The 11,823-nt window shown below is 43.7% G+C and overlaps 1 protein-coding gene across 2 annotated transcripts in view; it reads left to right on the forward strand.

The window, feature by feature from the left end:
• The first annotated feature begins 6,791 nt into the window (after positions 1-6,791).
• USP12 (ubiquitin specific peptidase 12) overlaps positions 6,792-11,823 on the forward strand; it is a 64,334-nt gene continuing 59,302 nt past the window's right edge. The window contains exon 1 of one of the 2 annotated variants that reach the window (XM_077745392.1): positions 6,792-6,809. In XM_077745392.1, coding sequence (XP_077601518.1) covers positions 6,807-6,809 — 3 coding nt within the window. In that variant the 5' untranslated portion in view covers positions 6,792-6,806. Of the gene's footprint in view, positions 6,810-7,639; positions 7,664-11,823 lie in introns of those variants that run through there. The other variant, XM_077745391.1, reaches the window with a different exon arrangement.

Raw genomic sequence — 11,823 nt, forward strand, 5'->3', positions numbered from 1 at the left:
CTTTGTATCGCCTATAAAGTGGAAATTAGGTCACAAGGCTTGATTAGACTGAGATTAAACATTCTTTGACAAGAACATGTATTTCGCGAGTGATGCTGTGGACTTCACATTGCAACGTGTAATGTGCAGCTGATGGTACTTGTGGCTGTTTGTGATGCTGAATTTGATACTCTGATTAAAGTAGAAACTGCCACATCTCTTTATCAGAAGTGACACATTTCATGGTGCTACTGCCGCCTAAGCTGAAGTGTTTGACATTTGGCTGATCCTGTTCCCTGTGTACCCACTGATGATTAGGGCAGTTTCAATGATTTCTTTGGGTTTTACAAAATATTTTTCTAACTCTGTTTCTTCCCTGCTTATTAGCAGATATTCCCTATAAAGAGTTTTCTTTCATTAGCAGCATTCAAGTAAAGGCAGAGTAAATGTTTTAAGTCCTCAGTGATTGGGTTTTAGAGCAAGGAATCCATAGAACATTCCCCACCAGTGCTATGAGTGGGTTTCCCCGTTTTCATCCTTTTACTCTCTTTTGAGTATCATGATAGATTTCTGAATGTTTTATAATCTGTCACAGTTGTGTTAGTATTTGCTCTTTTTGATGCTTAAACTAGCTATTCTGGATTTTGCTGGCAAGAGCCCCTCAGTGGCTGCCGCCATAACTTTTTGATGCATAGAAGAGTTGCAGGTGTAGTAAAGGGATTCCCGAATAGCCTTTACTCACAGTCACTAATGGTTTACATTTTGCTACGTTTGCTTGGCATACACGCACGCGTGATTGTATCCGCAGCATTGAAGGATTCGTTGGAGAATTGTGCCACTTGACTCTTCAGTTCTTCAGCATGCATTTTCTAAGAACAAGGATATTCTTTTTCGTAAACAGTATCATTTAGACAATACTGTTATCTAATCCGTAGTTCATTTTAAAATTCAGCCACTTATCCCACTGATGTCCAATATCAAATTGAGGATTATCATACAGTGTATTTGATCAGCTTTGGGTGTTTTTTTTTTGCCCTTCAATACCTGCTCCTCAACAGCCTTCGGTGTGTGTGTGTCTTTATTGACCTTGACACTTCCGAGCAGTGCAAGCCATATATTCGGCACAATATTCCTCACTTTGGGTTTGGCAGATACTCTGTGATTGGGTTCAGGTTATACATTTTTAACAGCAATGCCCCGGAAGCGACGCGTCCTGTTCAGGAGGCATATGACGTCACTGCTTTGTTCTAATATTGGTGATGTTAGTTTTGACTGTTTGGTTATGGTTTTCTGCAGGTCTCTTCATTGTCAGTTTACTGTATTTACTTTGTAATTAATTTGGGGCAAGAAAACTCTGATACTCAGTACACGTACTGCCCCACGTCACATTTCACCAGCTGGTTTTAGGACTGCCGTTTACCGCCCCCCAGGCCTCAGTTGGTATTCTGCTGCTTCCATTTACTTATTCATGTGTTTCTCTGTAGCAGTCTGGACTTTTATTTTGTTCAATACATTATGATCCGCTGTTAGGAGTCTTGATGCTGAAATTGCCCCTGGCTTGGCTGGTGGATGTTAAGCTGTCTCCTCTTTCCCTTGCTCATGTCTTTCTCACTCTGTGAACACTTCTTAATTTCCTAACATAAAATGCTCTAGGTTCATCTCCTACTTCTTTTCCCTTTTCTCTAAAGTATCTTGGTTCCTTTTAGTGGGGAATGGTACTTAGAAACCATTATCTGGGCCCCAGGGGTGCCCTTTGGTATGGGGGTGTTGTGGTTTTGAGGCTCTTTCAGGGAACATACAGCAAAGGGATTTTTAAAAATTAGTTCATGGTGATATTTTCAAATCAGATTTAACATTAGAGTGGGTTTTTTTTCCCCCTCTGAATCTTAATTTCTCCAGGTTTAATTGGAATCACCACAGAAGGCTTTAGAGAAATTCTTGGGTGGTATTTTTGAAGTTCATTAGTAATCTCATTTTAGTGTACTGTTTTAGCTGCATAGTTACTGTCTGGTGACTTGGAAATAACTGTGAAACCTGATGATCTCTTGTCGGAGCAAATGAATGTTATTTTTTTAAAATTTTTATTGTTATTTATTTATTTGTTTGTTTGTTTATTTATTTATTTATTTCTTTGTGAGAGAGAGGGAGACACAGAATCCAAAGCAGGCTCCAGGCTCTGAGCTAGCTGTCAGCACAGAGCCCGACGCGGGGCTCGAACCCATGAACTGTGAGATCATGACCTGAGCCGAAGTCGGATGCTCAACGGAGTGAGCCACCCAGGCACCCCAGCAAATGAATGTTTTGTAATTAAAAATTTTAAGTTATGAACTTTTAAGATGAAACGTATTATGCCTAGATACTGCTTTATTTACACGTGAAGAAAAAATAGCATTAATCAAATTTCCAGTCTATTAAGGATTCAAAGTGCTAAGTTCAGTTTTGTTATCTATAAAATGAGAATATTTAAAAGGGTTGTTATGAGGGTAAAATAGGTCTTGTATATAAAGTACCTAGCATAGTCTTTGGCCTTCATAATACTTAATAAGTAGTACCTATTATTATTAATATTAATGCTATTATAATAGACTCTAAAAATTACTCATTTAAAAGAATTTTAAGTTTATTTGCTTATTTTGAGAGAGAGAGAGAAAGTGTGGTCAGGGTAGGGAGAGGGAGAGAGGGAGGGAGGGACGGAGGGACGGAGGAGAGAGAAGACAGAATCCCACTCAGGCTCTGCATTGTCAGCAGAGCCTGATACGGGGCTTGAACTCCTGAACTGTGAGATTATGACCTGAGCCGAAATGAAGAGTCGGATGCTTAACCTGCTGAGCTACCCAGGCACCCCTAAAAATTACTCGTTTGATTAATATTCCTTGATGTAGATTAAAGAGTTCACATTCTAAAACGTTTGACTTTGTGTGTGTTGAAACTGATTTGTTTGACATACAAACGTAAACCTTAAACAGTTTTCAGGATAAAAACACCTATGAAGCCAGGGCCACTATTAAGAAACAACATTATGAACACTTTTGAAGCCACCTTTTATGTTCTCTCCCAGCAATTTCCTGCCATCTTCTTTGTCTGGGGACAGTCCACGGCTTTTTCTACTTTTTCTCTCTTGTGCCCTACCTGAAACATAATATACATATTAAAGGAACTACCTTATTTTTGAAATTAGAATTGCATAGATGAGAGACTTTAAGTGAGTTTTGTAAATAGCTTTTTGTGTAAGTTGCATATTTGTAATTTAATTTTTTTTTTTTAATGTTTTATTTATTTCTAGGAGAGAGAGAGAGAGACAGCGTGAGCAGGGGAGGGTCAGAGAGAGAGGGAGTCACAGACTGAAACAGGCTCCAGGCTCTGAGCTGGCAGTCAGCACAGAGTCCGACGCGGGGCTCGAACCCACGAACCACGAGATCATGACCTGAGCAAAAGTCGGATGCTTAACCGACTAAGCCACCCAGGCGCCCCAACATATTTGTAATTTAAACAAAAAAAAATTTTTTTTAATGTTAATTTTTGAGAGAGAGCGCACGCAAGCCAGAGAGGGGCAGAGAGAAAGCGGAAGACAGAGAATCCCAAGCAGGCTCTGCGCTTTCAGTGCATAGCCCGATGTGGGGCTTGAACTCACAAGCTGTGAGATCATGACCTGAGCCGAAGCCAAGAGTCAGACACTTTAATGGACTGAGCTGAGCCACCTGTGCTCCCTGATTTAACATTTTATGCGTTTTATCTAGGTTTTCCTTTTTCACACTGTATGTTTCCTGAGGTTATGGACCAAACATATTCCTTATATGGCTTACCTCTGGTGGTGCCTTGTGTACTCTTAGAAGTCAGGAAGTTCTGTAATCCCTGGTTTGAGTTGCGTCTGCAAACTGACCTAGGGTATGTTGTTTATTCTATTCTCTCCATCAAAGAATTTTCACTTTATTTAACTACCTGCAGGGTCTTTATCACTGTCCGTTTTGTTCTGGTTGTTGGTGAGACTTGGACTTAGGCTATTATAGTCCCCCCCGCATCTCTGTCACCCTCGGCTGTGTGATAGGAAATGAGGGTTCTGCTTAAAGTAATCTTTTTTTAAAAATTTATTTTTATTGATTTTGAGAGAGAAAGAGCACGAGCAGGGGAGGGGCAGAGAGAGAGAGGGAGAGAGAGAATCCCAAGCAGGCTCCACTGCCAGCACGGAGCCCAACACGGGGCTTGATCTCATGAACCATGAGATCCTAACCTGAGCCCAAGAGTCAGATGCTCAGTCGACTGAGTCACCCAGGCGCCCCTTAAAATAATCCTTTTATCTCCGAGCGGGAACTGTCTAAGAGTCCTGCCGCACCCGGGAACTTGTCCAGGCTTCCTTACCGCTTGCACACACTTGACCTGTGCTGCGGGAACAGACTGGCTCAGCGATAACGGAGGCCTCCCATGGGAAAGGATGGTGGGCGGGGGTGTTGGTTCCTGATTTCTAGACACACTGAACCCCATGAAAACAGACTTCCTACGTTTTGGGGGCAGGCTGCTCTCACACACCGGAGCAAGTGAAGAAAAGCGTGTTTTCCTTTGCACTCCGCCCCACCTTCCCCGGCTTGCGTCCGGCAGCACGTGTTTCTGTTTGGCTGCCTGCCTGTCTGTAAAGTAGCAGCTCTTATGATTTGTAGGTGCTGTAGCCCTTACATTTCAGTGTTTGGATAGACTGTACATGTGTAGCGATTCAGATGGCATAGGAAAGGGTTACTTGTATTTAATTTATAAATTTTGTTACCCAGAGACTTGAGATAAAAAGTAAATTGTAAATGTTTTCATCCGTTTTACGATACATTTTTTTTTCATATTCAGATTGCTCATAGGTGTCTTTAAGCTTAGTGTTTGGGTCACCTCTTGTTATTTTTTGTGACATGGAGCACGGCGTGTGAGGGTGCTCCCTCTTTCATTTCGGTGTATCCCCTCTGAACCCGCTTGTACGTTCATTTCGGGTGACGTCAGTGCATACTGTGGTGTGGGGTGATAGCATTTCTGTTGTTACAGTATTGACCGTTGATTTTTTTTTTGCTTCGTCTTTTTGCTACAATCCCCACGTAATATATCACTGACTGCTGACCTCTACTTTCCTTTATAAAAGTGATTTTACAAGTCGTCTTTATTATAACATCCATCTTGTACAGTGATGAGATCATATCCCCAGGTGTAACTAATAAATGTGTTTAAGCTCTTCTTTAAAGGCATCTAGACTCTAATTTACTGAGGTGTTTCAGGTCCCCGAGACTTCTCAGATGACCCTGTGTTGTTCAAAAGGAAGTAATCTCGAGAGTATTATTTATTTATTCTTCTGGTAATGTGACAGACTTTAGGGGACCTGGATGAAGGTAACTCCCTCTGTGCTGAGAGATTTGTAAGAAAATTCCCCGTTATGTTTGGGCAGGTGGATACATGTGTTCTTCCCTTGGACCCAGTGACCTCTCGTCTCCCCACCCCTGTTGAGTACGGGACACCCACTCTCCCCTTCTGTGGCAGTTTTCAGGCTGTAGCAGAAGGGGAGCCTGGATGGCAGGCCAAGGGTGATAGAAATGTTAGAAGTGGAATCGCTTTTGATCGAAACCCTTCTCTGTATGTTGTCTCTGTCCGAGTTCTGTCCTGCAGATCTTTAGTGACCTTGTAACGAGCTTCTTGAGCTCTTTTCATTTATATTTTGGGGACACGTGTCATCACAGTGTATGGCGAATAAAGTCATTAAAAAATTAAAATTAAAAAAAATTTTTAATGTTTTTTATTTATTTTTGAGGGGGAGAGAGAGACAGAGCATGAGCTGGGGGGAGGCGAGAGAGAGGGAGACACAGAATCTGAAGCAGGTCCAGGCTCCGAGCTGTCTGTCAGCACAGAGCCCGATGCGGGGCTCGAACCCATGAACCATGAGATCATGACCTGAGCTGAAGTTGAATGCTTAATCGACTGAGCCACTCACGCGCCCCCCAAATCATTTTTAAATAAATCAGAAATTTAAAAAAATTTCTGAAAGTGAGAATTGATCTATAAATTTCTTTTACATTTCTTTGTGTACCATTTAGGAAAACGTTGGAGATTTTTGCTTGGAATCGTAGCATGAATGAAATGGCTTGAATATGGGCTGAGAGTTTCTGATGAGATTGACTTAGCATCAGATATTCCTCCTGTTCCCGTAATGTTTAGTAGCAAAGCTTCTCATATGCTTTATAGGATATTTACATTCTGGGGAGAGTTGACTACTTTGAAGTAATATACTTGTTAAACTAAAAACGCTTGCTTTTTTTTTAATGTTTTATTTATTTCTGAGAGAGAGAGAGGGAGAGACAGGGTGAGCAGGGAAGGGACAGAGAGAGAGGGAGATACAGAATCTGAAGCAGGCTCCAGGCTCTGAGCTGTCAGCACAGAGCCCGATGCGGGGCTCGAACCCACGAACCGCGAGATCGTGACTGGAGCCGAAGCCGGATGCTTCACCCACCGAGCCACCCGGACGCCCCAGAACGCTTTATAAGAAATCCGTTAGAGGACCCGGAGGCCAGTCGGCGCCATACACATCCGCTGCTGAAATGTCAGTGAGAATGGCAGGAGGCTGGGAGCGTGGTGAGCGGTTGCGTTCAGCTGGTGAGAGTTGCACCGAGCCCGGCGACGAGCGGTGCCCGGGGGACCAGATCCCTTGCGGAGTCCCTAGGGGACTGAGAAGTAGGAGGGAGGACGGCAGAGACGGGCGCGGCCGGGGAGAGAACACCCGCTAGAGAACACGGGGCAGTCGCCTCTGGAAGGTATTTGGAATCTGGAATCCGTGACTCTTGTCCGAGGGTGGCTGTGATGCGGTCGCCATGGTAATCCATTAAACGAGCTGGTGTGCAGGAGGTGGCCCGGTGGGGGCGTCTGTCTTTCCCAGTTCAGGGGAGCCAGCCCCCCGGCCACTCAGCTTTAGGAGAAGGCCTGGGGCCTGGGCCTGCAAGAAGTGGGGCGGCCCAGCCCCCCAGGCCTCGAGTGGAGGGAGCCCAGAGGGCCCATGGTAGCGGTTTGCTACCGGAGTGGGGGACAGGGTGCAGCCTGTTAGCCGGGCCGGTGCGGGGGACCCCACGCCAGGCACGCCCGCTGGCCACCTCTCACGCACAAACCCGTGCAGCCCCCCCGAGCACTTGCAGACACTCGAGGGAAAGCAGGAGCTTGGAAAGAGAACAAGAAGCTGGGAAGATTCTCCTTTGAGTGGCAGAAGTGTGACGACTAGGGCCGCCTTCCTGTCCCTTCTCTTCTCCTCTCTGCTCCCTCCTCTCCCTCCCTCCTTCCTCCCCTCCCCCCTTGTTTTTGCTTTCCTGTGCTGTTTTATGTTGGAGTGACAGGGTTTTCTTTTATTTCTTTTATTATTTTTTTTGCTAGTTATTTGTATAATTTTCAGCGTATAATTACATTTTCTTACGTCTTCAGGATCTCTCTCCCCCGCTCTAGTTCACAAGCCAAGCTCCCTAGTGTGCATTAACTATTCTGAGTAATCTCTCTCTCTAGGTATTGTTTTTTGATCAAATCATGGTGTATTTAGTTACAATTATAGAAACGAATGTATCACAGTCCCTGAATACATAGGGAACTAATTGGGAGGTGGAAGAAATGAGAGGTAGCAGGAAAGGTAAATGTGTTCATTTCTTTTGTTTCGTAGCAGGAATTTCTTAAGTACTGTATGAAACTGGTAAGTCTAGCTAGGGATTTAAATGTAGAATTACTAGAAGGCTTAGAGCAGTATTGTAGCCGTTAATACACAATAAAAATCTTTTTAAAATGTTTATTTATTTTTGAGAGACAATGAGATACAGAGTGTGAGCAGGGGAGGGTCAGAGAGAGAGGGAGACACAGAATCCAAAGACCGGCTCCAGGCTCTGAGCTGTCAGCACGGAGCCCGACGCGGGGCTCGAGCCCAGAAACCGTGAGATCATGACCTGAGCCAAAGTCGGACGCTTAACCGACTGAGCCGCCCACAATAAAAATTAAGAGGTGACCTGGAGAAGGAGTTTGGAGGTAGGGTGTGTGTGTGTGTGCGCGCGTGTGTGTGCGCGTGTGCCGGTTTCTCTGGCACAGGACAGGTATAAAGTCTGTTGGCTGAGGCAGGTATCATTGAAAGTGGTAATCATCACCATAAAAACTAAAACTGAACGGTTAGCAGTGATTATCCCAAGGGAGAGGAACATACAGGGGTGAGTGGTGAATAATGCTTTTATGTTTTTAATTTTGCCCGCTTTACAGTTTGCCTTGCCTTCAGACTGTGAACGTGCAGCGTTAAAGAGCCTTATGCAAGGCACACAGGAAGGATTTGAGACTCGTTCTAGTGTTCATAACAACTGTCCGTAGGGAGCTCATTTCAGATTTTTGAATAGATTGAAGATTGGCATATTTGTCTTCTGCCTACATAATAGCTATCAAAATAAGTGCACTTCACGAAAGTACTGTCTTCTACCGGAACTTTCCATCGTGTTGCTCAGTTTGGTGAAACGACCACATAGAAAAACTTTAGTGACTAATGCTTTAATCATCCCTGTACATAGCGCTTTAATGACGGAGAGAAGTTGCACATTCAGGGCTTGATTCCCATGACCACCCTGGGAGGTGGGCAGAGTAGGTGCTACCCGGCATCACAAGGGGAGGAAATGAGTGATGAAGCACTCGCCAGGGTCACGAGGGCTTGTAAAGTGGGGACGGCACCTGCTCCCCAACTCTTTGGATTCACCGCTTACCCCCCACCCCTTTCTCTGGCCGTTCTGCTCAGCTCCTCCTGCCCCGTGAGGTCGGCCTGTCTCTCTTACCGGTTCATACCGGTCTGCCTTATCCCATGACCCAGACTCAAGTGCCCACAGTAATGGCCTTGATGTCCCCCTGCATTCTGGAGTTTGTGTTCTGGTTGTGTTTCAGATTCATCAAGCTGTGTTTGCTGGAGAAGATGAACTTCACTGCAGTTCCTAAGAAGTGCCACACGTGAGCACTGGGGGGTCGTTCCACCTCGTGCTATTCTAGCACCCGGACAGCCCTGTTCCTTGCCCTGCTGACCTGATGGTGGCTCAGCGTCCAAGATGCCTTCCAAATACTTCTCATAGCCCTGTTTGCCGCTGTTGTGGTTTGCCGACCCAGAGCAGTGGAGTGTTTTTTTCCTCTTTTTTTTTTTTAATGTAATTATTGTCAACTTGGCTACCAGACAGTGTGTACAGTGTGCTCTTGGTTTTGGGGGTTTATTCCCGTGAGTCATCGCTTCCATACAGCACCCAGTGCTCATCCCAACGAGTGCCCTGCTCAGTGCCCATCCCCCATTTCCCCCTACCCCACCCCTCCATCCACCCTCAGTTTGTTCTCTATTTAAGAGTCACTTAATGGTTGGCCTCCCTCACTCTCTGTAACTATTTTTTCCCCTTCCCCTCCCCCATGGTCTTCTGTTAAGTTTCTCAAGATCCACATATGAGTGAAAACATACAATATCTGTCTTTCTCTGGCTGATTGATTTCACTCAGCATAACACCCTCGAGTTCCATCCATGTTGCTGCAAATGGTATGATTTCATTCTTTCTCATTGCCATGTGGTATTCCATTGTGTAGATGAACCACATCTTGATCCATTCACCAGTTGTTGGACATTAGGCTTTTTCCATAATTTGGCTATTGTTGATAGCAGTGCTGTAAACATTGGAGTACATGTGCCCCTACGAATACTCCGGTATCCTTTGGATAAATTCTTATAGTGCTATTGCTGGGTCGTAGGGTAGTTCTGTTTTTAATTTTTTGCGGAACCTCCACACTGTTTTCCAGAGGGGCCGCACCAGTTTGCATTCCCACCAACAGTACAGGAGCGTGCCTGTTTCTCCACATCCTCACCAGCATCTGTAGTTTCCTGAGTTGTTCATTTTAGCCACTCTCACCAGCGTGAAGTGGTATCTCATTGTGGTTTTGATTTGTATTTCCTGGATAATGATTGATGTTGAGCGTCTTTTCATGTGTCTATTAGTCATCTGGACGTCCTCTTTGGAAAAGTGTCTCTTCATGTCTTCTGCCAATTTCTTCACTGAATTATTTGTTTTTTTGGGTGTTGAGTGTGGTAAATTCTTTATAGATTTTGGATACTAGCCCTTTATCTAATATGTCATTTGCAACTATCTTTGCCCATTCTGTTGGTTGCCTTTTAGTTTTGTTGATTGTTTCCTTTGTAGTGCAGAAGCTTTTTATATTGATGCAGTCCCAATAGTTCATTTTTGCTTTTAATTCCCTTGCCTTTGGAGATGTGTCGAGTAAGAAATTGCTGTGGTGGAGGTCAAAGAGGTTGTTGCCGGTTTTCTCCTCTAGGGTTTTGATGGTTTCCTGTCTCATATTTAGGTCTTTCATCCATTTTGAGTTTATTTTTCTGTATGGTGTGAGAAAGTGATCTAGTTTCCTTCTTCAGCATGTCGTCCAGTTCTCCCAGCACCATTTGCTAAAGAGACTCTTTTTTTCCATTGGCTACTCTTTCCTGCTCTGTCAAAGATTAGGTGGCTCTACACTTGTGGGTACAATTCTGGGTTCTCTTTTCTATTCCATTGGTCTATGTGTCTGTTTTTGTGCCAATACCATACTGTCTTGATGATTATAGCTTTGTAGTGGAGGCTAAAGTCTGGGATTGTGATGCCTCCTGCCTTGGTTTTCTTTTTCAACATTACTTTGGTTATTCGGAGTCTTTTGTGGTTCCATACAAATTTTAGGATTGTTTGTTCTAGCTTTGAGAAGAATGCCGGTGAGGTTTGATTGGGATTGCATTGAATGTGTAGATTGCTTTGGGCAATATTGACATTTTAACAGTATTTCTTCTGCCGATCCATGAACATGGGATGTTTTTCTGTCTCTTTGTGTCTTCAATTTCCTTCATGTGTTTTCTGTAGTCTCTAGCATACAGATCTTTGACATCTTTGGTTAAGTTGATTCCTAGGTATTTTGTAGTTCTTCGTGCAATTGTAAATGGGATCGATTTCTTGATTCTCCATCTGTTGCTTCATTATTGCTGTATAGAAATGCAGCCAAGTTCTCTACATTGATTTTGTGTCCTGTGACTTTGCTGAATTCATGTATCAATTCTAGCAGCTTTTTGGTGGAGTCTTTTAGGTTTTCCGTGTAGACTATCATGTTGTTTGTGAAAAGCGAAAGTTTGACTTCCTCCTTGCCAGTTCAGATGCCTTTTATTTCCTTTTGTTGTCTGATGGCTGATGCTGGGACTTCCAGCACTGTGTTAAACGACAGTGGTGTGAGTGGACATCCCTGTCGTTTTCTGATCTCAGGGGGAAAGCTCTCCGTTTTTCCCCATTGAGGATGATATTAGCTGTGGGCTTTTCCTATTTGGCTTTTATGATGTTTGGGTATGTTCCTTCTATCCCAGGGTTTTTATTAAGAAAGTATGCTGTATTTTGTCAAATGCTTTTTCTGCATTTGTTGACAGGATCGTATGGTTCTTACCCTTTCTTTTATTAATGTGATGTATCACATTGATTGATTTTCAGATATTGAACTAGCCCTGCAGGCCAGGAATAAATCCCACTTCTTCATGGGGAATACTCCTTTTATTGTACTGTTGAGTTAGATTTGCTAGTATCTTGTTGAGAATTTTTGCATCCATGTTCATCAGGGATATCAGCCTGTGCTTCTCCTTTTTTGTGGGGTCTCTGTCTGGTTTGGTAATCAAGGTAATGCTGGCTTCATAGAATGAGTCTAGGAGCTTTCCTTCCTGTTTCTGTTTTTTGGAACAGCTTGAGAAGGATAGGTATTAACTCTGCTTTAAATGTCTGGTAGAATTCCCCAAGGAAGCCATCTGGTCCAGGGGTCTTATATTTTGGTAGATTTTTTTTTTTT

This window comes from Crocuta crocuta, unplaced genomic scaffold (genome assembly GCF_008692635.1).
Source record: "Crocuta crocuta isolate KB4526 unplaced genomic scaffold, BGI_CrCroc_1.0 scaffold258, whole genome shotgun sequence".
In the NCBI taxonomy this organism is placed as follows: Eukaryota; Metazoa; Chordata; class Mammalia; order Carnivora; family Hyaenidae; genus Crocuta; species Crocuta crocuta.